The following is a 26,158-nucleotide window of genomic DNA, read 5'->3' as shown; positions in this document are numbered from 1 at the left end:
TTTCCCTTTATTTATAATAAAATAATATTTCTATGTATAGGCATAAAGTGTAACAGTGACTGATTCTGCTACCCAATTCTGAAGCAAGGCTGTAGGAGAGCTAATGGCTTTTGCTTCAGATTTATATATGCACTCTAAAGACAACTCTGCTGATGTTTTCAGTTAAGATTAGTTTTAATGATCTGCTGGAAAATAATGAACCTATTAGAAAAAAATTAATTGTTAGGTGGGTTAGGAGCTGCAAAGAAGCTGATGACTACAGGTAGTGCTGGCTGTTGATCCATTATCTGAAATGTAGTCTGTAATTTTGGCCGCCTCTGTTTATGGAAGATGATTTCAAACTTCAAAAGGAAAAGAAAAGACTAGGAGAACGATCAGAAAAACAAAGATTATATTTGGGAGAAGTCTTAAATGGCTTGGACAGGTTAATTAAAATATGAGAAGGTTTCTCCTTGTCAGGAAAGACATTTAAAGTAAAAGATAGTTGCAGCACATGAGCAAATGAGTATAAAGTATCATGAATATGTTTAGACATAAAATTGGAAGTATCTCTAAAAATGTTCCATTAAAAATATCGGGATAAGAAGACATATCTCCTTCTCACATAATTCTGGTCATAAATGTACTAAGTTACATGTTTGCCTGGCATAAGAGGGAACAGAACACAGGGCACAAGGGAGTTCCTTCATAAGTTTATACTTCCTTCCGTATCTGCTGCTGCCTAAAAAAACTGGGAAGTTTTGAACTGAGGTGTATCTCTTAATAAGTTGAGACAAATTGTGTGGGTTTTTTTCAAACTTAAATACTGTCACTGTATTTCTGGATTCAGTCTTTATCTTGCTAAGTTCCTAGTATTTGGCTGGATTCATAAGCATTAAGCTATTTGTTTTGAAATATACATCTGTCCGTGTGCTGTGCTGCTTATACTCAATAGTTGCCCATATGGATGCATAAGGGTATAAGATTTGGGCTTTGAAATGTATCAAATTTGGGACTATGGCAGTGTTTGTAATATTTTTCATAGTCAGCTAGCACGTGGATGTACTTCGTATAGAATTTATATGTAGTGTTATACATTTGCTGCCTTTCCTATGACCTATCATGAATAAAAAATGCTTCGGATTAAGCAGGTTTTGGTGGGCTGTTTTTTGGGGAGGTTGAGAGCCCTTGAGACATATTTCCTCTATAAGTGAAATATGTAGATGGCATCTGATGAAATCAGTATTGTTATTCCTGCCAACTTATTTTTTTCATTTTGAAAGCCCAAGAATAAATCCCTGAGGATTGGTGTGTTTTGTATGTTTTAATTAAGGTTAATTTAATCTCAAGATGGATTTATTGCTGAACAACTAATTCCTTAACACTGGCTGGAGACATTGCCATTAAAAAACTGAACTATACTGCCTTCATGCATTCCAGAACTGGTGCCCAGTGTTTTGGAAGGCACGATGCCAAAAACTTATATATATATATATATATATATATATATATTTCTTTTTTCTTAGGTTTTCATGGAGGAACCCCAGCTGTGTCTTCTCAAGGGTCATGGTTGCTGGGTTTTTTTTTTCAGGCTCTGACCATAAATGTAGACATAAATATACTCTGTGCAGACTAACTGGAGCTAATAATTTTATTAAGGGGTAGAGCTGTCTTGTAAATATACATTTGGCATACAAATAGCATGTATAGATGAAATTGAATAAGCATATTTAGAAACAGGGCCAGAAAAATCTCCTAGAAACTTCATTGGAGAATCCATGTAGTTCATAAATGATTTGTGGAAGAGTGTCCAGATGAACTCTGTTATAGTTCTCCCATGCAAAGAATAATGATGTAAGCTGATCATGAAATGTGACATGTTAGTAAGTAAATTTAGGGATATCTTTCATATTGATACAACTTTACAGCAGAAGAGAAAGGCACTGATGCTGTGCATGCAATATTTAATTTCTAATGTCTATTAAAATTCTTCCAAGTTACACATGTACTAATACAGACCTGTCTGACAGACTACAGAAATGTGAATTTAGCTTCTGAATGACCCCTGAATCCTTTGGAGCCTAATATCCAGGTACACTTGTCTTAGTTTGACCAGATAAACTGCACAGATGTCTGATGCCTGTGCCTGGGTGGGGCTGAGCACCATGGACAGAGACTGACAAACCCCGGAAACTGATTCCCTGAAGGAAGAAGAAGAAATTACTTCACCTAGAATATTCCAGGTTGGAAAGATCAGGAAAACTCCTATTGCTGAGATCTTTGGTCACCAATTTGTCAAAGTGGATGCCCTTTTCATAGATTTCAAAGTCCAGTTCATCTTGATTAAGACCTGTCATCAGTCATGGTTGGTCTTTGTTTCTTCACAGTGTTGGTGCTTCTCAAAAGGCTACCTCATAGTTACCTGCTTGCCAGAAGCTTCTTAGGGATTTCTTTTTCTGTTTATTCTTGCTGAGATGCAGTGGAATTTACATATAATCTACTTTCAAAATGCCTCTTTAATTTTATTTTGGAGATGGTCAGATTCTTTAGATATTACAGCTGACCAGTAGTTTATAGAATTTTCTGTTTATAGAATATAGAATAGTTTATAGAATTTTCTGTATGATAGTTTATGAAATCTCTGTGATATTCAGATATAGTGTAAAATTAATTCTAAAGGGGTCTAAATATTTAATCTCTGGTTGTTTGTCAAGAGTCATAGCTTTTTCCTGGGATCTCCATTAAAAGACAATAAAATAATAGATATTTTTCCCTGGTTTTGGGTGTGTTTAAGCTTTTTTACATACAGGAGATCAAGGTACCTCAAATAGAGAATTCATAAATGGGTCACAGAGTCCATTTGTTTCTTCTACTGTAATACTTGCATATCCTTTCTCTTGAACATCAAGATACAAGTGTCAGTATCTGGAGATCTGCAAAGTGGCAGAATAGAAAAGTGCATTCTCAAATACACCTTTGATGTAGTTGTCAGATGGTACGCTGGGAGACCTGCACTTCAGATACTGTGAAATACTGTGAATTCAGGTACTATGACTAATACAGCTGAGATGCTTAATTCTCACTGGACTGAAGGAGGCAGATGCATGGGAATTAACTACACTGAAGTATCCTTCAAAAAAGAGAGAATGGTTGCTAACTCAACATTGTGTGGTCTCTGAAAGATTTATGGTACATTTTTGCAGATCTGTCCTCTCATCTTGTTTTTACATTCTTCATTTTCCTCAGGCTTTGAATGACAGAACTAAGGAATGATTTTAAGCTCTTGGTACTTTGTTTTTGAATAAATCAGAGAGAAGGTACAATGCAAATGTGTAGCCCCAGCAAATGGTGCCATTAGGAAACAGAGATCTTGCAAGCATGAGGTGTATGTGTGCTCCACTGAGACAACTGACACTGAGATTTCCAGTTTTTGGAGGTAAATGACATTATTTCAGAAGGATTTTATGTTAATAGTTTTTAACAAGCCAGTGTCAAAGAATCTTCCAGAATTGTAGGTTTGTATAGGAAAATTATTAGGAAATAAAATATTAAAAATGTTTTCTGTGTTGTTTTTTTTTTTTTTTCTTCAGTAAAAGTTAGCTATCCTGGAGTTACAGATTAAAGCCTGCAATATGAATCATTGGGTGTCTGGTTTGTTGGTTCTCCAAGAAGGACTGATAGGAGACTCATTAAATATGTGTTAATTCTACATTTTAGAGCATCTACAGGAAATACCTTTCTTATTACATAATTCAGCTTTGTGAACAAAGGAGGAAATTGGTTTTTTCTGAAACATCCAAGAGTGACCACAACTTCAGATAGCCTTTTGAGTGGGACAAGACATGCTAATGTCTTGTTAATTAGCATAAACTATCAATTTAAACTGAGAACTTTCTCCTATGGTAAGACATGGCCTTGTCTCTATTTGTATCAGGCTTGTTATTTTGTAGTTTACCAACATTAGTGCAACTCTTGCTTTTCTGTGTGGCATACACTTATGTGTGGAGGGTTGTGGAGGTGCTAGTCAGAGACCATGGGTTTTAATGTTTTCTTATGATAAGGAGGTAGTTAAAGCAAAGAACCACAATATTAACGTACTGTATCTGAACTTGCTGTTCATTCTTTGTTTGCATTTCTTTCCATGGCATTTATATTCTTATGTGAAAACCTTAATGTCACTGCCATGGAGGCTTCTCCATATTACCAGTGAAGATTATGTGGGATCCTTATTTTATGATCTATTTCTTTTGAGTATTATTACTGTTTGGAATTAAAAAAATAAAATGTTTCATGTCTTTTGACTGGTTCTTAAGCATATGGAATGCATTGTAGTGAAGTTTAATACAAAAATTAATGACATATGCTGAAATATACAACTGATTATAACTTTAAAAGTATTTAAACCTTTAGAACATTATATGCCTAATCAGAAAACCTGAAGTCTTTACTAATTGTGTTTTACAATGCCTCTCTGCTCTTGCACACTGTTGACATGCTTCGGTATTTGGAGCAAAAAGCTAACAGAGCCAGGACTAAAGTCAAAGGCCGGTAATTTTAGCTTTGTCCTGTCTGCCATGACCTCACTATGAAAAAAACGAGACAAAACTTCTAGAAATTTAATACAAAAAGACTGTGAAAGGTCTATGTGTAAAAGGTTAAAAGCAAGGGCAGGATTTGTTTAGATTATCTGCCTGTAAACAAGAGATATTTCTCAGCAGCAAGTCTGTGAGTAAAGCAAAATTCCTGTTAGATGCTGGGGGTTTGCTGGTCAGGGTAACCTCTTTTCCAAGGTTTTACAGGACCTGTGCCAGATGTCTGCTGGCCGGTTCTTCTGACTGTGAGGGTTCATTCAGGTTGTGTCTCTCAGCCCTGCTCAAATTGCTGAACTGAGATGTTGACACAGTTTCTGTGTGCATGAGCTAGGGCTGGATTGAGCTTCTTGTGCTTTATCTACAAAATGTACATCTTATGCTGGATCAAACACAGTCTGACCATAATTGTCAAATGTTTCAGATTCAGAAGGTTTTAGGAAACATAAAAACAAAGTAAACATACGTAGGGAAGAGAGAATTGGCTTTTACAGCCAGATGGTGACAGAATATTTTGTTGTAGCTGAACCCTTGTTTTCCTTGTAACTGTTGAGAGGAAAGAACAATGTATACTGTTCTTAATCCTGGATTAATTGGAAATATTGGATAGTAAAAGAACTGGTAGTCCCACTTCTGGAAATATTTTAGCTTAGCCTGCGATGTATTATTTTACCCTTTAGTTTTGTTTTGTACGTCTTCTAAGCTAACCTCCTCTTGAACTGAGTGATAAAGTTACTTAGGGTGAAAACCTATTAAAAAGTGAAATGTGTAGATTTTATAAGGAAAACTTTAGAGTTCACACACATATACATATACAGTAGCTTAGACTGGTCACTCAGATTGAAGGTGGACTTCAGAAAGGCACCTTGTGTGTTACACAAGCCAATCCTGTCTTCCCTACTGCACAAGTTATTCACCAAGATTTATGGCACAACTCTGCCAGACAATTTCTCATTCTCTTAGTCTCTAGGAGTAAAAACTGTGAAATGGCAGTAGAGGCTGCTGGTCTGAAGCACAGTCTGGTGAGTCTCTCTGCTGACTTGAAAGAATCAATGCAGACTTGCTTGCCATCCCAGGTATCTAAAGTTGAAGAGCAACCAAAGCTGCTGGTTTGCAGGAATGTCTCTGTTAAAAGATGATTTCTTGGCATATTCTGAGACTTTCTAAGAAAAATATGGATGCTGTCCTTTATAGCTAAGCAATGAAGGTAACTAGTAAGTCTGTAAAGTTAAATACTGACCAATTCAGCTCATTGTCCATCCCAAAACACAAGTCAAATATTTTCCATTTCTGGACTGACAGCTTTAAATAATGAAAAAAATGTTAATATCTGAAGGATTAAAAACCCCAGGCAGCTAAAGACAATGAACTCTGGAATACTTTTTTGTTCAACAAATTAGAAGAAAGCAGACTGAAGGGGCTCCATCCAAACCAAAATTATAGGTTTTGAACTGTGTAAGAAATAACCATCTGACCGCCTGGAGCCCTGGCAATCTTAAACCCATGTTTGCGAGGCTGGGGGTGAAATAGTGATGCCTCCCCCTGTGAGGAAGGTCTATTAAAAAAAAGTTTGGAGCCACTGATGTAGATGGAACCTGGAAATGTTGTAGCTGGTGACATAGATTGTATCTGTGGCCCGTATGTTTCTGCTGGTGACCGAGACTCAGAAGAAAGTGTGAGAACTTTGATGAGATACAATAGGTGAAAAATCTTCCAGTTCTTCCTGATCCTTATGGTACAGTTGGCTTATGCTCTAGCTTTTTGTAAACGAAGGTGGGTTTTTTCCTGTTCTTAATAAAGTTGTACACATTTCCTCATTAAAAACAAAACAAAACAAAACAAAACAAAAACACAAAAAACCCCACAAAACAAAACAAAACAAACAAACCAAAAAAACCAACCCAAAGCTGAGTGCAGAACAGTTTTATCTTCATATAGTTAATTAATTCCATTTAACTTTCTATAGGGTTGGCCTTTGCGGTTCTGTCTTCAGTCCATCCAGTTTTTGGTTTATATGGCTCTTTCTTCCCTGTCATTATATATGCCATATTTGGAATGGGACGTCATGTTGCAACAGGTAGGTGTCTATTTGCTAAAATTTTTCAGAAACAAGGGATTGGAAACTGAAATTTTGTTTTTATTGCTGATATAAGATGAATGGAAGGAAAATTATTTAAGACTGAACAGAAATAAGATGTTTTTGTGCTGCTTTTTACAAATATTTTTTGCCAGTTTAAGTACTTTAAAGAGCCTCATTAAGAATATATTGGAGTTACCGCTGCTATTATAATTTAATATTGCATTGACACTTCCTTTGTAAATGTAGTTTATTAAGGGCTTTTGTATTTTAACTCTACTTTAGAAATCTGCTTCAGGCTAAGATTTTAACAAAGGACTCAGCCAACAAGATATATGCAAACAGGAACGAAAAAGGCTTGGCTGCTTCTTAAACTGTAGAAAACACACATTGCTTCTCACCTGTCTAAAACACAAACCGCGTATTTCTCAGAGAAGAAGCTGTCTGCACCTTTTACCTGCTATTGTATTAAAGCTAGAGATTTTCCCAATGAGTTCAATACAACTTCTGTCCACTTTCAGAGTAATTAGGTAGGCAGCAAAAGTGCTCCCTGGCTACTGTGCTTGTAGTTATGAGTTACTTGATTACTCTCAGCAGGCCCAACAGCAGCTGCAAGAGTTGAATGACTTTGATCTCCTCATAGGTTGGTGAATGCTCTCTTTCTGACTCCAAATAACACAAGTTATAGATGGTTGCCAACTGTATCCTGGGCTGCATCAAGAGAAGTGTGGCCGGCAGGCCGAGTGAGGTCATGCTCTCCCTCTACTCTGCTCTCATGAGACCCCATCTGGAGTGCTGCATTCAGCTCTGGGACCCCCAACATAAGAAGGACATGGACCTGCTCGGGTGGGTCCAGAGGAGGCCATGAAGATGCTCAGGGGGCTGGAGCACCTCCCCTATGAGGACAGGCTGAGAGTTGAGATTGTTCAGCCTGGAGAAGAGAAGGCTCCAGGAAGACCTTAGAGCAGCCTCCCAGTGCCTAAAGGGGGCTACAGGAAAGATGGGGAGGGACTCTATCAGGGAGTGTAGTGATAGGATGAGGGGTAGTGTTTTTAAACTGAAAGATGGCAGATCTAGATTAGATATCAGGAAGAAATTTCTTCCTGTGAGGTGGTGAGACACTGAAACAGTTTTCCCAGAGAAGTTGTGGCTCCCCACTTCCCCCGGGAGGGTTCAAGGCCAGGTTGGATGGGACTTCTGAGCAACCTGGTTAAGTAGAAGATGTCACTGCCCATGGCAGGTGGTTTGGAGCTAGATGATCTGTAAGATCCCTTCCAACCCTAATCATTCTATGTTTCTATGATTTTATGATGGGAGTTGAAAATAATAATGAGATTGAACCACAAATTATTTGGTGTGTAGAAGTGGGCACTTGGTGACCTCTGAAGTTTGCAGGAATGATGAGAAAGGCCCAGCAGTAAAGCACAGTAGGACTGGATAAAGGGAAGCAGCATCTGTGGTCATCAGAAGATTTCAGCCAGGGGGAGGTATATTTTCCTCGTGGAGAATAAAAACTCCTGAAAGGAGGAAAGATGGCTTTGGATAATCACACACAAAATGATCTCTGCAGAATCTGATTGCTCGAGTGTATGCACTGACAAATGTTTTAGTACGAAGTTAGCAAAATTAACCACATATTTTGAGCACCTTTTTTGCTTATAAATATTCTGTTAAATTATTAAAAATTGCTGAACAGCTATAACTTGTCTTACATCACAAGGAAAACTGAAGGTTAGTTTTCCCTGAAGGCAGAAAAATTATTTGAGCCTTTTGATGCCTGAGAAGGATCTGTGGATGCTGTTGCTGTTAGTGGCTTGATGCTGTAATGAATGATGGCATGTACTCAGCTCATGTAAGAAAGAGAAGCATAAAAAAAAAAAAGTGAAAATTTTAAATTTGGAAAATAATTTTGACACTTAAGTAGAGATAGATAAGTATACCGTTTTAAACTTTTAAAAATTAAATATATTAAAACATGAACCTATGTTGAATATTAATGATTTAGCAGTATATTGTCAGCAGCTTGTTGGTGTATTAAGAAGACAAGAACCCATCATATGATCATATGTAGGAAAGTGAATCAACAAGTCTCTGTCTGACATAAATTCTAGTAATGAAAACAGATCATAAAATGGGTAAGTATGAGAAACTAGTCTGATGTTTTATCCTTGGTAGGGAACACTGTTCAGAGAACAATTTGCTGAGAGTTGCACTGCTCCATGGCTGCAGATTCCTGCACAGTCCCTGGTGTGGAAACTTGTTCCTTTCACAGGTGTCTATTCCAGAATTCAATCTTAAGAAAAAGAAGGAAATAAAGCAGTTCTTTTGCAGTCATGAAAAGTTTTTAAATAAATGTGTTTGGCATATGCTGTTGATCCTTTCAGGAGAAATGTCTCATGTACCCATCCCACCAGCCTCGGTTAAGGCATTATGGTGTGCAGGCTGAACTGGAGCTATACTGCCTGCCTCAGGTTCCCAAATGCTCTGTAATTCCACGCATACGTTGGTGACAATCTCTTCTCCTACCAACATTTTCTGTAAGATCAGCAGGGCTCTCCATATATACACAGGCTATAGAATTGCCCTTTGTTAGTGAAGTCAGTTATGTTTAATATGAAATGGAAAATTAATCAATGGCCCAGTTCTGTCAACTTTTACTCATTTGAAATGTCTCTTCGGTGACACAGCTGATCTACTTTTAAAAGATTACTCATCTGAGCAATTAACCTCTACACCTTTTACTTGTCTGTTTTTAGTATAATTGATATTGAAGCATCCTCTGAGACAGCCTTATCTGTCATTATACCACATATAGATCTTTGATTTCAGATAGAATTTTATGTAAACTGTTTTCAAATTCAATTTTATGTAAGCTGTTTAAATAAATAAATAAGTAAAAATTTTAAAAACAAGTTTAAAAGCAAAAATGAGCAATCTGAAAAGCAAAATAAGTACAACTCTCCTGAGTGTTGCTTGAAAAAAATGTGTTATATGGCCATGTAAAATGTGTATCACGATTCAAATAAGAAAATGTAATCCAAGAAAACCCTTCCTGGCTCAGTGGGAAAACTAAGGGGACTGTCATAGGGAAGAGTTTGACACCTGAAAAATGTAAATCTTGATTAAATAAGGTGAGCAGGAAAGCCATGGAATGTGGTAGGTTAAACATATGCAGGAAGTTTAGAAGGCTAAAAAAAGGAATTTGAAGAGTGCCATGGAGAGGATGACAAAACTGATAGTTAAAGTTTTTTAAATACATTAAAATCTGGAAGCTGGGAAAGAAACTGGTGGGACACCTTTCTGACAAAGGTGTAACAGGGATATTCTGTGACAAGGCCACAGGACTGTCAAGTTACCAGAGTAATTTCATCTGTAAGTAGGGCTGTGCAGGGAATCCTGGGAACTACAGACCTTCTTGCACCTCTATTATTGTAGACTATAGTAAAAAAGAATATCACTAAAAGATATATATAATAAGAGTCTGTTGGATAGGAGTTAATGTGATTACTGTAAAGGAAAATCCTACCTCAGTAACATCCTAGAATACTGTATGAGTGTCAGTAAGCACATGGAAAAAGGAAATACTTTGAATATAAGATATCAGAGTGGTCAAACAGCTACTGATAACGTTCCGCACCAATGGTTACTAAAAAACCTAAGTTGCCCTTGTGATAGAAGAAAAGTTCTTTTATTAATTATTAGCAGGTTAATGGATAAGAAACAAAAGATAGGGCTTATTGATAATTTTTCAGGGTGGAGGTGTCCCTGGTAGGTTCCCAAGGAATTCATGCTGGGAGGTTTACTCTATGAAGGCCAAGGGGAAAGTAAAACTGAATTTACCAGGTTCTGCAACAGTAGAAAATAAGAAGAGCTCAAGGAAACTGATGAGAGATCACTTTAAAAGACTCCTAAAGTACAGATTAAAGAAAATACTACAGCGGATGGTAAACTTCTGGAACCTGTTCCCAGAAGACATTGTGGAGGCAGAAAGTATGAACAGGTTCAAACAGAGATTTGACAAATTCATGAATGCTAGTCTATAAACAAAATTTAAAAGGGATAGATAAGGATGTACTTCCCTAAAACAACAGTTATGGATGTTCGGGGATTATGAGGGAAATGGCCAGCAGAAAGTGGCCAGGTTTGTATGCTTTTCCTGGGTAACACCTCCGATTGCCACAGCTGGAGGCAGAGTACGGGGCATGATGGACTATTGGTCTGATACAGTAGGGCATTTCTTATGCTCTTAGAGCTCTGTATGTCTTGTTCGTGCTTTTTAATATTAAATCATTATCCTTATTTATCCGTGTGTAATTAAACTTGCTTTGCCTCTCTCAGCAAATAAATGTTTCCCTCATAATCTACCTCCATTTATTAGCATGCAGACTGTTTTCAAATGTATATATCTGCTAACTATAACGGACTAGGTACTATGTGTACAGCATGAATTAATTGTCCTAGAAATTGAATGGTAAGCATTTGGGATCCTCAGACAAAAAGCTGTTTCATCACACCCAGGGTGAGTTAAATAATTTCTGATAACTTGAAATCACTGTGAATTGTTATGTTTAAACCTCTTTTGTTAATGTGTCTAAATGAATGTGCTCACAAAAAAAAAAGATATTTAATGCATATATGCAAATTGTATTTTACATGAAGAAAGGCGTGTTACATAAAAGGATTACCTTAAAAGGTGTTCTTAGCATGACAGGAATGCACAAGATGGTGCTTTCATTCATAATGGCCAAGTTTTGAAAAAGAGACCATGAGTACAGACAGATATTGAATTATTAGTGACTAATGTCTGGCTTTTTTTATAGGAACTTTTGCTTTAACTTCTTTAATATCTGCCAATGCAGTTGAGCGTCTTGTTCCTTCAGTCAGCACTAATTTCACTACAAACAATAATTCAGGAATTTTGGGCCTATCAGAGTTTGAAATGCAAAGGATTGGAGTTGCAGCAGCTGTTTCATTTCTAGGAGGAATCATTCAGGTCAGTGGCAAATACATATTCTGTATGTTACTAATGCATTGCATTTGTAACAGCTATGACTCTTGTAATAGTTTTTTTTGACTTCTCTGAGAAAAACTGACAATGGGCCCTGGTCCGATGTTCATGAATTAATGTGTTTTAAGAATTTATTTCTCCTTTGTTGAGATGTAGTATTTGTCTGTATACATGCTCCTAGGGTGTTGCAATATGAAGTAAAGCCACATTCAGTCATCTTTAATATAATATTCAGTTGCTGCTGGTGCTCCCTTTCCTTCTCCTTCAGAAACAAAACATGAATCAGCTCCTGGTAAACACTGATACATTCCTGAGGTTTTCTATTGCTCTTGGCTTGAAGAGAAATATTATACAATATTCAATAATGAGAAACAGCAGGGAAAACATCTTTAAATTCTCTATAGATTTCACATACCTATCATTAAAGCAAGACAAGTTAATAAAACAGATGTCTTCAAATGGTCCTCTAAATCTTATTCAAATGACCTTTTAATGTCTTTTAATTTTTTCTCTTTTCCTATTCTGAGAACAAGCACTGAGTTCCTTTATCTATTGCCAGTTGCTTAGGTCTTCAAAGAAGCCTTCCCTCTTTCCTTGTAAATATTAAAATGGAAGAAATGTTCCAACACTTGACTTTGCAACACCTCCTGGGTACCTGGCCACCTGAAAGAATCTTGGACCCCTGCACTTGATGCTTTGGATCCTCTACCATTCCAAGGATGAGCTAAGGAGCCCAGAACAGGATCTCCAATGCCCTGCAGGCTTGGCAGGAACTGGGGCATATGCTTATGTTAGTCAGTAGGATATATTAAGAAGCATAGTAATTTCTGTTTCATTTTATTCATTCTTCTATTGGTTACAGAATTATGACTTGGGGTAGCAGCACGAGGGAAACTCTATGAACATACAGAGTAGAGCTGATGCTGATTGTGCCTGGCTGCTGCGTGAGTTGTCCCACTGCACCCTCATGTGCAACATGACACTGCATTGTGTGCAGGGCACTTATAACAGGAGAGTCTTCTGAGCATACACAGAGCTCTTCACATGGGAGTGCTGTGCTCACAGCCTGGCAATCTCTTACATCGCCTCCAGAAAGGCTTGAGTGTTAAAGACCAAAATGTCTCAAGGAGGAAGTTGGTGCCTGCATTTGACCTAATTTCATAATCTGATGCAGAAATTTCTTGCTTAGATGCTGCAGAATCCCATTAGGTGTGTAAATTCTCTGGACCTCTTACTCTTTCATTCCGAAAAGTTCTGCTTTTTCATATACCTTCAGTTGCACCAGCTGACTTATCTCAGCCTATGTCTTGTTTAAGCCTGATTGGAATGGGAACAACTAGAAAATCCTCTGCCTGCATCTTCAAAGCAGGCCTGATATGAAACTGTGCCATGCGCATGGTCTACTCTCCCAGGTCAGTAATGTCAAATGAATTAGAGCCATACTAATACAGCTGGTGCTTGTAGAGCTGCCACTAGTCCTTTATGTGAGTTTAATGGTCAGAGACCAGATTAAAATACTTATTTCCTAGAGGAGTGCCTTGAAGATATTGATTTGTGATATTCAAGTGAAAGTCTGGATCAAGGCTGTGATTAAACTTTGTCATTGTCCCAGATGCTGTTAAGTGTAGGAATCCATGTTTCTCATCATGATTCCAGTCTCCTGGCTAATAGCACTGCAATTCCCAGATAAGGTGACAAGGAACATCTTTCCAGTAATAGAGAGCTCAATCAGTGACCTGCTTCTACTTATCAGGCTAAACTAAAAGTTATTGAATAACCTGGAATAGATGAGGTACTCTGGGACAAGAACAACAATATGATGTTTTTTGAGGCAGCAGTTTTCTGTTGAAGACATCTGGAAATACAAAGTAGAATTGTCAGTGTAGTTGGGATGGTACTCTGAGAAAGGAGCCCATAACACTGTTTATACTAAAAAATAATAAAAATGCAGTGTTCTAACTAGCCACTAATTACACAAAAATGACTGATGCTTTCACTATTCCATACCTTGGGCAGCTTCCACAGAAAGAGTAGGTAAAGACCTGAATCTCCTTGACCAGAAAAGCAATTTGATACTATTTTTCCAGTAGCCTGGCTAAGTACTCTAATTAGCAAATAATGTTAAAGAACAAAAAGGAAAAAACATATAAAATAAAGAGTCACAGAAGGAAGGCAAACTGCTTTTGTCTGCTCTGTGTTTTGTGAAGACTGTGAGTGTGCATTTGTGTGCGAGGCAAGCTCTGAGCAGGCTCTGTGAATCTCAGTGCCGTCAAGACATTAAATAAGTTGGGTTTAGTTTCTGATCACCAAGAGCTTATGAGATTTGAAATTTGGGGCTTAGCTGCCTAAATTTTTAAAATAATTAATTTCAGATTCCTGAGTGTTCATAAAAAGAAGATATTTAGTTATCTTAAAATGCATCCTGATGAAGATAGCATGGTATTTTAAAAAAAAAAAAGTAATCATAAAACAAAAACTGTGATTACCAAAAGCGTCTAATATAATGCATTCACAGAGACTATTTCATTTTTAAAAGCAGAATGGAAAGTATAATGCAAATTTTTGTTTTTACGTTTATGTAACTACTACTCTATAAAAATAAACAGAGCATAGAAAGCTAATCAGGTTAATGGAATTATTCCCTGATATTAAACACCTCAGAAGCATGGATGGAGAGAGGAAATGATGGAACATAATAGATGCCTATGGAATGATTTTGTAATTACAATTGGGTGATGCCTTTCCAGCATCAAAAAAATCTCAAAAAAAAAGTTTTTAGGTAAGATTTTTTTTTTCCTACTTACATTATATGTGCAAGAATGTTTTCATAAATATATGTGTCTATAAAAAAAAACAACATACTAAACTGAAATTCAGCGTTACATTTGCTGAATAAATAGAGGAAAGCTGCTTAAAGCTCAAATTGAGAAAAAAATAATTTTTGCCCTAGAAAAAAAGGTTGTATTTTCTTAAGAACCACAGTACTACTGACTTCAGTTGTGTTACTCTTCTGTAAATGAGAAATGGCTGGTTATTGCATTCCAGTCTTTTACATTTTTACTGGCAACTTTTTCAGCTGCTGTATTTTAAAAACTTACATATAATTAGTTGCTGATGTACACTATTAGAAAAAAAATTTCTGGTTATCTGGAGAACAAGTTTACATGGTCTATTTTTAGTTTGCTTAATAATGAAGGAGCACATTTTTCTATGAATTGTGTTTTAGTAAAGCTAATATTCTTGTCCTGAGCTTTGTTTCCTGTGGGGAAAACTACGCTGCACTGCTCTATGTTATACATAATTATTCATGAGGTACAAACATGATTACACAGTGACAATCATGAAGAGAGTTCATTTTTCTTTCACAGTGGAAAAAGTTAACTTCTTGCAGGCTCATATTCTGTATCTTGAAAAGGGCAACTAGGCTGGATGGGATTCCTGGTTCCCAGAATTACGGTACAGCATGCTACCTCTTGGTCCAGGAAGACCACAAAGAAGTCTTTTTCAGGTCCTGGAGTGAGGAAAACTCACTCCACATACCATCAGAAGCTACTAAACACTCTTAAGCCACCCACAGTGAATTTAAGAGCTGTAATTCGAAAGACCAAAAGGCCCCAATTATAATGTCTATTGAAACAGGCCAAAAAGAGTTTTAAATTGGTGTCTCAGTCAAGCTGAAGTGTCTGTGTCTGACAGCTGGTGTCCAGACAGCCTATAGATGTCCTCACTTTTGCAACCTCCAATTTTGAGATAACCAATAAAACATACTAAATGAGAGGTTCACAGTCTGTACTGTTTCATTCCAAGACAGATTCCCTGTGGCTGACCTCATCTTCCTAGCTCATGCAGCAAATGATCAGAAAGAGTACCACCACTTTTTGTTTGGTTTAGTGGTGAAGAAAATCTTCACCTTCCAGCATGTGGAGTTTTGCGGGATTTCAAATTCATTCTCAAAAACTGAATTCATGCAGCAGATAAACATTATATCAACCTTTCAATTACTGTGGATAGAAAGTTTGAGATTAGTGATTTACAAAAATGCCTGTTACATGATAAAAATTTTTACTAGCCATAAATTTAGAATGACTACACAGTGAGTGGCATTTTAACAATAATAAACTGAGTGTGTTGTCATGGGAAGAAAGTATGGAAAGTGGACAAGAACCAAAAGGGCTTAAATTAATGAATATCAGAGCTTTGCTTTTTGCTTTTACTCATCTCTCTTCTCCTAGCTAAATCCCCATTCTCTTTTTCTACTTGTCAGGGTAAAATTATGGAGCAGTAAAGACAGCTGCAGGAAAAAGTTCCTCTTGTATTATCTTTCTTCCATTCTCAACTTTGGTTATAATTCTTTTTTTCTATTTTTTTTTTTTTTTTTTTTTTTTTTAGAAATCCCATCTTCCAACACTTCTTTCTAATCTCTTGGTTTTGTAATTTGTTTCCATAATCTTCTCTCCTTTACTTTGCATTAAGACAAGGCTGCTTTCCCTTACTTTCTCCTGTGGGTTTTTTTCCCTTCTATGACAGGTACCGATTTCATTCACATGAATGTAATCAAGACTGTATGCCTAGTGAAAGCAAAATTCATCTCAGGAAAGCTATTTAATGAACCTTTTAACGTAGTGTAATGTACTGAAAAAGCTACACAAGGAAACTGTAGCCATGCACCTTACAAGTAACTTTTATTATTGCAATTGTTCTCTCTCTTAAATATTCCTTCATCCCTTAAGAGCTAAATTTTGAAAAATGAAGAATTCTGGAGGCAATCCTAAAATATGTGAAAATTTTGTTCCTTTTACAATTTAAGAAAATCCCAGCATTAGTACGAATAATGAAAAGAGAAAACTCTTTGCCTTTGGCATTTTTTGGTAATTTATATTTTTGCTGTTCTGACACTTCACTGTCAGATTTCCCTGTAATTTTTCTGAATCAAGAAGGAAGAAAAATCATATAATATATCATAAAATAAAATGGGAAGCCCACATCATGACCACAACAAGTAGATTATTAGAAATTTCTTTAAGAATATTGAATTTTCTCCATTTTGGTTGTTACTTAGTGGGTGAAAGATATTATGACATAACACAATGTGATGCAATTGTGTGCTGTCAGTTCAGCTTAGTTTCAACTGGCGTTTATGCAAAAAGCAGTGGCAGCCAAGCTTAGAGCTGTATGTCTGTTCCTGAGCATGGAGGGTTAACTGAAGAACTGATCTGGGCCTGTATAAGTGCTAACATTATTAAGTACATCTGTCAAGAAAACTCACATTCAACTAGATTTGGGAGGCTTGTTTCAAAACAACATTTTGCTGCCTCTTCATCTAAACAGTTTCTGTGTATTGCTCATGTTGCAAGGACAGCAGGAGTTTCCCATACTAGCATATCCTGAAAATTACACCCTCCTCTTGGGATATTTTCTTTTCTCCTTGCTTCATTGTTAGATCTTCTCCATGGAAGATATATAGATGTACATTATATCTATTTAACTATAATGTACATAAAGAGTAGGATGTATATGCTGATAAAGCATTGCCATTGTTTCTCAAAGTCCTGAGCTACCTTCTGCAGTAAGAGACAGGGGACCCACGTAGGCTGCTGCTTGTTTAACTGAGTGACTACAGAAATTGTCTACCTGAAACTATACTCACGGATTGGATGTATTTTATATAACTCATGGTTATAAACAAACAATAAAAAGTATGCTTGAAATGTGACCTTTTAGTTACTATCTGTGAAATAGGGTGACATCCCCCTAAAATGTTGGAGATTTAAACTAAAAAAAAAAAAAAAAAAGTAAATGTGAGAGTAGTGTTGAAATTTCTAAGTTCTGTAATTGTGACACCATTTCCCTGTAATTCACCATAATAACTTTCTCTGCAATGATAATATTAACTTACCTTTCTCTGTGATACGTATTTCACAGAACTGTCTCCATTGTTTTGAATCCACAGCTAAATAAACATCTGTCTCATTCTCTGGGAACATAGCTGTTACACAGTTAGAAATTTCACATCCATACAATACAAACTGATTTTAGAAAACAAAAATTCACTAGGGAAGGGAGAATTTGTTTCTTATTGAACTTTGCTACTGTGAACAATATTTTAAATACATGAATAGGCACATTGTTAGAACAAACAGCTAAACAAACTAATGAAGTTAGTAATTATCATTTTTAGGCCTGACTAACTAAATTACTACTCACTGAGGGTATAACAGTAATTATCATTATTGGGGTCCAATCTTGAATGGCAATCAATGATTGTTCGTAGTACAGAGCCATTCACATACTACTAGTGGGAAATAGAAAAAAAAAATCTCAGATTTAATCTCTCAGATGGAAGAGGAAATTGCTTACTAGAGGTTTCTGTGGTAAATTAAAATCCACTCACTTTAGTATTTTTATTTCTTTTGTCCTATTATAGCTCACTGCATACAGGTGAGATATCTGGTGAAAAAAATAAATGGTGTTCAGGCACAAAGAATGATAACATTTGGAAAATATTCTTTTAGCTTCAGAACAAAACAAAATAAAGCAAAGGAGGCTGTGATATATTCCAAAAGGATATTTAGTATGGTAAACACAGAGTAATCCTCTTAGAAAATAAACAGCTCTGTGCCAAGAGAATGTAACTTTTCAGGCAGAAGGATAACAAATGCAAAAGATTATAGAAGTACGAAACTGATTTTTTATCTAATAAATCTGCAGAACTCATTGTAAGGGGAGATAATTTAAATGTAACTTAATATCTAGATATGGATCAGAAAAAAAATAAGCGTTACGGTAACCACAGTAGCATTTGTAGGTATGTAGAACTTTGTTCAAGGAATTAAGACCTGTCAGGTCTCATTTTTCAGAGAAAAACTGTGATTGCAGCCTGTGATAAAGGGAGAAAACACCATAGTACACAACAATACTTTGGGTATTTGTCCTATATTCCTACAAAGTATCTACAATAGTTGTAGAGTCAGATGTAGTCCAGATTCCTGGATTAGAGGGGAATATTATTCTTTCATTATATGCCTTTACTCTGAAATAACTTCTGTAGAAATTGCAACAAAGCTCAAAAAATCTTCAGGGTTAAATATAGTTGAACCAAAGTCTACTCTTTTTTCTAGCAGAGAAATCCACTTTGTATATGAGATTGTTCTTATGAAATCGGTTGTTGAATTTTTCTTAATGTTTTAAATATTCTGGTTGTATACAGGTATTCTACTCTAAGTCAGTTCAAGTATTTTGTCAAATGCACAGGAAGTAGATTTTAAAGGTTTTAAAAATAGTTTACTTTTACTATATTTTTATAAAATTTGTTCATACAGAACACATAGCTATATAAACATCCCTGTTTCTCTGTAAACAAGGTAAGTATTTTTATACCCTCCACCATCTGAAGCAACTTCTGTTTGTTCCTTACCTGAATACCTGCAAAACCAGAAACCCCAACGTATGAAGCTGATGTAACTAGGGGTAGTGGACTGGCAATACTTGACCTATTTGATATTCTTATAGTGTAGCACAAGAGCACCAAATATCACAGTATATTGAACCATATGCACAGGGTCAGGGGGATGCCAGGGGTCTGAGGGTCCACGGGAGGAGCAAAACAGTTGTGTGACTGCGTGGGAAGGGAAATCTGATGGTGCATCAGCCTGGGGCAGGGAAGGGCTCTGTGGGATGATGGAGCTCTCACTATGAGACTCATCTCTCTGTAGTGTTAGCACCTAATAAATTTGGTAGCTGTTGAAATTACTAACATTGGAAATCCTGATATGGACATGTTGGCAATAAGTAAGCTGGACCAGGATGTGGCCCTTTGCATACTCAGGCTGAATAACAGTGGAGTAGGAATGAGCCTTAACACCACCCTCACCTTTTGAGTTTCTTTACTTCATGTTGTTGTGTTGAGTTAATGTTTTTATAGTGTTTAATGTGCTCACATATTTGATCAAGAAAGAATACTAAGCACTGAATGAGCACAGTTTCTATGAGTCCGCTTTTGTTCCTAAACTAACATTAGAGTCTGGTAAACTGTTGATGTGAGTAAGATAGTGAAGGTAAACCCACAGAGCTTCAGTGGGTTCCCTTTTCAGCTATAATTGTTCTTCAAAGGACTTTTGGTTTTAGTCTTTATCTGACTCGTTGTCCTATCACCAGGAAGCTGCATTTATCATAATTGCTGATACACATGCTTTTGCCTCTTAGGTAGCGATGTTTATGCTGCAGTTGGGCAGTGCCACTTTCTTGTTAACAGAACCAGTGATAAGCGCAATGACAACAGGAGCAGCTACTCACGTTGTGACTTCACAAGTGAAATATCTGCTGGGAATGAAAATGCCGTATATATCGGGACCACTGGGCTTTTTTCATGTGAGTTCAGTAAAAGAGCTGGGTTATTCCATTAGCTAATATTTTCTTAAATAAATATGCTATTTGGCTATATATAAGTGTAAGAAATTTGTTATGAATGCATGTGAATGAACAGAAGTTGTAATACCAAAACCTTCACCTTGCTAGGTCTGTTTGAAAGAACAGATTAGGAAAACTTGATGAGGAATTAGAAAGAATGGGTCTTATTTGAAAGGATACGGTGATAAATTTAAAATATGTGTACTTCAACACCAATAATTCTATTTATTATCCCGAGCAATTATGCACTTGTACAAGGATGATCTTTCTGGATCATCATGTAGGAAGGATATATCCAGTTATCATTCTAAACGTATTTTCTTCATGTTTTGAAGAGTGAAACTTCACCATCATTGTGGTAGAAGGAAAATTACCCATGATTTGTGCATCTACTATGCAAAAATTACCCTAGATATGTTACTTATTGCTTTATGACATTATATTATTTATCCATAAGCACAGCAAGTGTATGTCTTTAAGGTAATTTTTATAAAATGCATACAGCCTTTCATACAGTATCATGGTTACTTCCTTCGGAAAGTAGATATTGTTGGCTGAAACCTTAAAGGGAAAAGTTGTATAATCTTATTGCATAAAAGATATGAGAACATATAGTTTACAGTAACTTCTTCCAGCGAACCCTAAGTTTAGGTGCTGTGAGCATAATCTCTTGGCAGGAGCATTAGTAGTATTACAATAACATATGTCAAAATCATATTTTGCTCATAATGAAACTTTATTTACTTCCCAAGGTGATATTTACATTGCACTGTTAGCAGTAAATGAATTGATTACCAGACAAAGTGAGGCTTCATCTAATTACTCACTAAATCAGGACAACTTATTTAAAAGCACTGACTATATTTTCTTGCACTGCTTTGCTCTTTTTTTTTTTTTTCCTATTATTTTGAGGAATTTGTTAATGTGAACTCTGTCATAAGAAGATGCTGCTTTTTAAAACACTATTTCATAATATTTTATAAATTTGATAATATTTTGTATGGATAATCAACTGTTAAGTTTTTTACAGGACTAATTTATTAATGAAAATTAAGGGCACATAATAAATGCACATAATTTATTGGTAGGGACATAAATAAAAGTGTTATAGCCATTTTATAAGTTGTCAGTTGGCCTGTGAGACTATTACAAATGATTCGTCATATATATTAAAAGAATTTTTAAGTCTTTTTTATAAATACTTCTTAATATAAAATGTGACTAGCTTCTTTTTCATGGAATTTCCATGGAGACTATACTTACATATAGGAATATTGTCATCTTGTAGAGATGACTGGTGTTAAGTACCTCAGCCAAGACATAATCAAAATATACATTATGAGCAATAATAAAGAACAGCAGTGATATGAAGAAATATTTCCACGTTGGTGTGCTGATGATATCATAAATGAGGTCATTGAAATGCTTTGAAAGAAATCTATTCCCTTATCCCTTGTATTTTTTTAATGTATCTGAAACAAGTTATTTGCCCTTCATTTCACTTTTGAAATCAAACCGCTTTGAAAATTTTCCAAATAAAAATTTTCCTGATTTTTTAAGGTTCTGAATTGCTCTGTAGAATTGTGTGAAAACAAATGAACAAACAAAACCCCTCTATAAAACTTAAAAGAATAATTAAAAACTCTCCATATTTAGAAGGAATAATTTTACCATACAAGTACTTAAAAAGTTTCTTGTATCTGTTCAGACTTATGGGTTGCTTTAAGAAGGTCCAGTATCTCTGTCAGAAGCGCCAGATTTAGATTCTAACTTTTTTTTTCTTTTTTGCTGTGGTGGTAGTTCTATATGAAAAATATACTAATTAGATATCTGTTGCTGTGCACATGTAACTAGAGAGTAAAAGACAAATTTGGCATGTCTTTCTTGACATGTTCTTTACTCTAAATTCTTGAAACCCAAAGACTGGTATTTTCACTTACTTTTTTCTTTCTCCACTCCAAAACACCTCCCACTCACAAAGCCAATTGCTTCGCCTTAGGCAGCCTTTGGGTTGGCAAAGCAAAATAAGAATGTTTAATAAAGTGTGATAGGAGAGTTGAAAGTAAAGCAAGCCAGTGAAATGGATTCTTTATAGCAAGTGAGATCATGATTAAATATGTAAAAATGAACTTTGCATATGGAGAACAAATCTACTACACTGGTGTTGAGCCTATGGGATTCTTTGTGTTTACATAGAGTTTATGTAATTTATTAAATTTCATTTTCCCTGTACATGGTTTGTAACACTGCAATTGATCTGCACGCTGCCACATTAATTGGTATTTTGTGAATGAGAAAGGCAAGGTGAAGGTGAAGAAGAAAAACGGTGAGGGAAGACTACATGTGAGATCTAATTTTTACAAGGGACAAGAAAAGCGTCATCAAGTTTTTCTTAGTATCTGAAAATAGAAAAACATATCTATATTTGCCCTTTATTCATGTGTAGATATATTTATCTTTCCACAAGTTTCTGAGAAAATGCAGCACTGCAAAATGAACTGCAATGTAACAAAACTAATTTGCAAAAGGTTTTTTTGTGGTTCTGTTACAAGCTTATTGCAAAATCCTTGTGGTAAGCTTCAATTAGATGAAAAAAACTTTCATGTTCCCTCTATCAGTCCTTGTTTTTCCTTTTTTTTTTCTCCCAGTTTGTTCCCTATACAGTTCTCAATAGGTGCCTCTACTTTTTTCCCCCAGTGTGATGTATTTGTCCAACAAGCATCAGAATGAAACATTTTTGAAGATGCAATGATGTCATCTACACTTAAACTGTATCAGTGCTTTAACTAGTATGTTCCTTTAATTCTTTTGTTTGCTTCAGCCTCAACACTCATTTTAGAACTAAATTTTTGGAGTTTCATGTATACATTAAAAAAAATATCTCAGAGCATTTTATTAATACATCAGAATGCACATATTTTCTAGAATATAAATGATTACATTGTATATTTTTACCCTATGAAAGTATGAGAAAATATAGTGGAAATCAAAGACATTGATTTCCCATAGGAATGGGGAAATTCAGTGTCTGTATATGTATGTGTGCAAAGTTATAATATTGCTTTTTTCACTTATGTGCAAATTTGCACTTACTGACAAAAGGTTCGATTCCTCATAATATTGCTGGATCTTTCCCATTAAAAATCTTTGCACAAAACTAGCAGTAAAAAATAAAAACTAAGAGACAAACAGCTCAATATATTATTGCTGTATTTTTAATTTTTGTTAATTGTATAATGACACAAAAAATTGCTTCGTACAGTGCAATATCAAACAAAATTCTACTACATAGTTTCTAAATTCTTTCAGTAAGTGCATCAGCAAAATATGTAAAATACTGAATTTGTAATGATGTTTGTGATGAAAAAATTTGTAAACATTTCTTTTGAAACAGATGCCAGTGCTGTTACAAGCTTGAGATTTAGGTGTTTACATTTAGTAATGAGTATGAGTACAGTAACTGACTGGACAGTATAACATGTGAACTGTATAGTGTGTGGTTAACATACACTATAGCCATCTCTCTATACTATACAGTTCACATGTATACTGTCCGGTCAGTTACTGTACTCATACTCATACAAGTCTACTGTATAGTATGTGATTGTGTCTTGAGTGTATGTTAAAAGCCACACGCTCTTTCTTTCTGAAAGCCCAAGTGGTTTGTGAAGAGGCCTCCTGGATATGCTGGTCATATCATGAAACGGGTGTGTTCAGGTTTTCAGAGAATGGTCACCTGGGAACAGAGTAGTCAGTGGAAACTCTTCAGTCTGATGTAGTAATTGATTTAATATTTATGTATTACTGTCAGAATTGTTTCAGTGTGCTACAGACACTTTGAGGATAGGACTGTTGGTGCCGCTAAACTCATATGAGCTATGAAGAATTGGCAGTTTCATTCCTTCTCGTTTATTGGCTGATGTAGGCTACGTAGTGAAGGGCACAATTTGAAGAGAAAGACCAAAGAATACACTAGGCAGTTCATATAAAGCTTTTGTGGCAAATTCTGAAAAAGTTGTGACAAAGGTCTATAAGATTTGACTATATACTTTAAAAATTAAATGGAAGATTATTATTTAGTCAATTTGTAAAGAAAGAAATTCTAAAAGCTTATGTATATTCCTTTGTCATCTTTCATTAAAATTATATTTATTTACGAAATCTTATTTCTCACTTTGTCTAAGAAAATTAAATTAAATGCCATAAACACAGATGGCTAATGCTGACACTTCAATAGACACCGTTCATTTCAAAACAAGCCAACATCTCTTTGACTTCGACAATTAAGAATCAGTCATTTTTTTCCCTTTTCTTACCACTTCACCTTAGATCTAGCTCAGCCTTTGGTGAGCTTATGGGCACAATTCACAATATAGTTTTCCAGATTGCCTGCTTTTGTCCTAATTAATCACAGCTTCTGCTTGGGCACTGAGCCAAGTCCTGTCCTCTCTTGAAATTGCATTCTTGGAAAAGTATAGGTACAGAGACTAGTCCCAAGACACTCAAGACACAATCCACATATTGTCTGATTACAGTGGGGCAATACGTGGTTAAAAACCATGGTTTAATTACCATTCTTCGGATTTATGACATATATAGATCATATTATTTAACATGTTGATTTTAAAATGTTTTCCTGGGTTCTGAGAAATGTTTGATTTGGGTTATGCTATACATCCTTAATCAAAAGTCCAAGGGCTAAATTTCAAAGGACTGGACTAAATTTTCCTCTTTATGTCTCTTTTTCTGTAACCATTTTTAGTTATTTTTTTGTTTGTTTGTTTTAATTTATGGTTTTTTTTCCTTATTGATTACAAAAATAGAAAGTGCGAGAGAGGAAAAATCAGGAAGTTAATTTAATCATTCTTCAAATTGAGCATCATCTCTTCAAGGAGTGACAGAATCAGATCAGTATTAAAAAAAAATATCATCATATTGACCACCTTTCTGCTAGAACAGGGTTCTTTCTTAAGATAATTTCTCTAGTACTTTTTCCTGTCCAATATAAATATCTGTACTTAAACTCCAAACTGTCAAATCTTGTTAGCAGTATACACGTATTTGAGAATAGGTTTTCTGGGACAGAAAATTATTAATCTTTATTTTGATAAAAATACAAGTGTCACTTTTCATTTATTTTAAGGGTAATCATAGTCATTGCCAGAGAAAATACCTTATATATATATATATAATTATATATATATTATTATTTAAAGCCTCAGCTGCTTGATTTTATTATCCTTAATGTTGTGGTTTAAAAAGAAGTTACTTGTGATGCAGTCTAAATCTACATCCTAGATTTTAACTTCTGTTCTTTCTATGGTTTACATTTTAGGCTACACAATAGTTTCCAGAATATAAATGCAGGATTCAAGGGACTAAGCTTACCTTTTTTTTTCCCCTCCGCTGTAGCTTTACTAAACATTTGTATTATATCCATTTTTGTGCTTCTCTGTTCCTCCAGGCAATAGACTGTTGTTTTTATTTCTGAGTCCTGAAAATAACTCGTAATAGGGATTTGATTATTTCTTTGTTTGTCAGGACAGAAGTTCCCTCTAACTAACTTCTTTCAACTCTTCTAACTGTTCTAGTAAACCTGTAATTTTTTTTTATTACTTTCAGTTACTTTGTTATCATACTGATTTATGCCTCATTTTCTGGATCCTCAAATTCAGAGTGGAACTGGAATTACAATTCACTGTGTCATCTATGCTGGTGTGAAGGCAACTGCATTCTTCTGAGTCTGTTACAACATTGTGTTCATCATCAGAGACCCTTATTAGTCATCATCATTGGTCATTCTATTCCTAATCCATATTTCTATTCTATCTTCCCTGTATTCAGTACCATATTTCATTTCTTCATCATAGACCCAACTATATTTTTCTAACTATGTTCTCACAGCATGTTGCACCACACCTTAACCTTTGAAAATCTGAAGGCTTCCCATTTGCAGCTCCATAGCTCTACTCCAGTCTCCTCTTTCTCTTTTAACACTGTAGTCTGCCTCTTGTGCAGTGATGTAGCCTTTCCTCAACATCCCACAGCCAGCTGCAGCAGGACTCTGAACCTCATGGTCCACCCCCCCCCCGCACCCTT

At 35.6% G+C, this 26,158-nt stretch overlaps 1 protein-coding gene across 1 annotated transcript in view; it reads left to right on the top strand.

Moving 5' to 3' along the window:
- SLC26A7 (solute carrier family 26 member 7) overlaps positions 1–26,158 on the top strand; it is a 70,728-nt gene that overhangs the window by 6,510 nt on the left and 38,060 nt on the right. Inside the window, exons 2-4 of the mRNA XM_042785955.1 lie at positions 6,535–6,645; positions 11,466–11,638; positions 19,856–20,020. Coding sequence (XP_042641889.1) covers positions 6,535–6,645; positions 11,466–11,638; positions 19,856–20,020 — 449 coding nt within the window. The remainder of the gene's footprint in view (positions 1–6,534; positions 6,646–11,465; positions 11,639–19,855; positions 20,021–26,158) is intronic.

This window comes from Tyto alba, unplaced genomic scaffold (assembly GCF_018691265.1).
Source record: "Tyto alba isolate M040663 unplaced genomic scaffold, T.alba_DEE_v4.0 Super-Scaffold_9, whole genome shotgun sequence".
Classification (NCBI taxonomy): domain Eukaryota; kingdom Metazoa; phylum Chordata; class Aves; order Strigiformes; family Tytonidae; genus Tyto; species Tyto alba.
The sequence above is the reverse complement of the archived record's forward strand: the minus strand, read 5'-3'. Positions and strand labels throughout refer to the sequence as shown.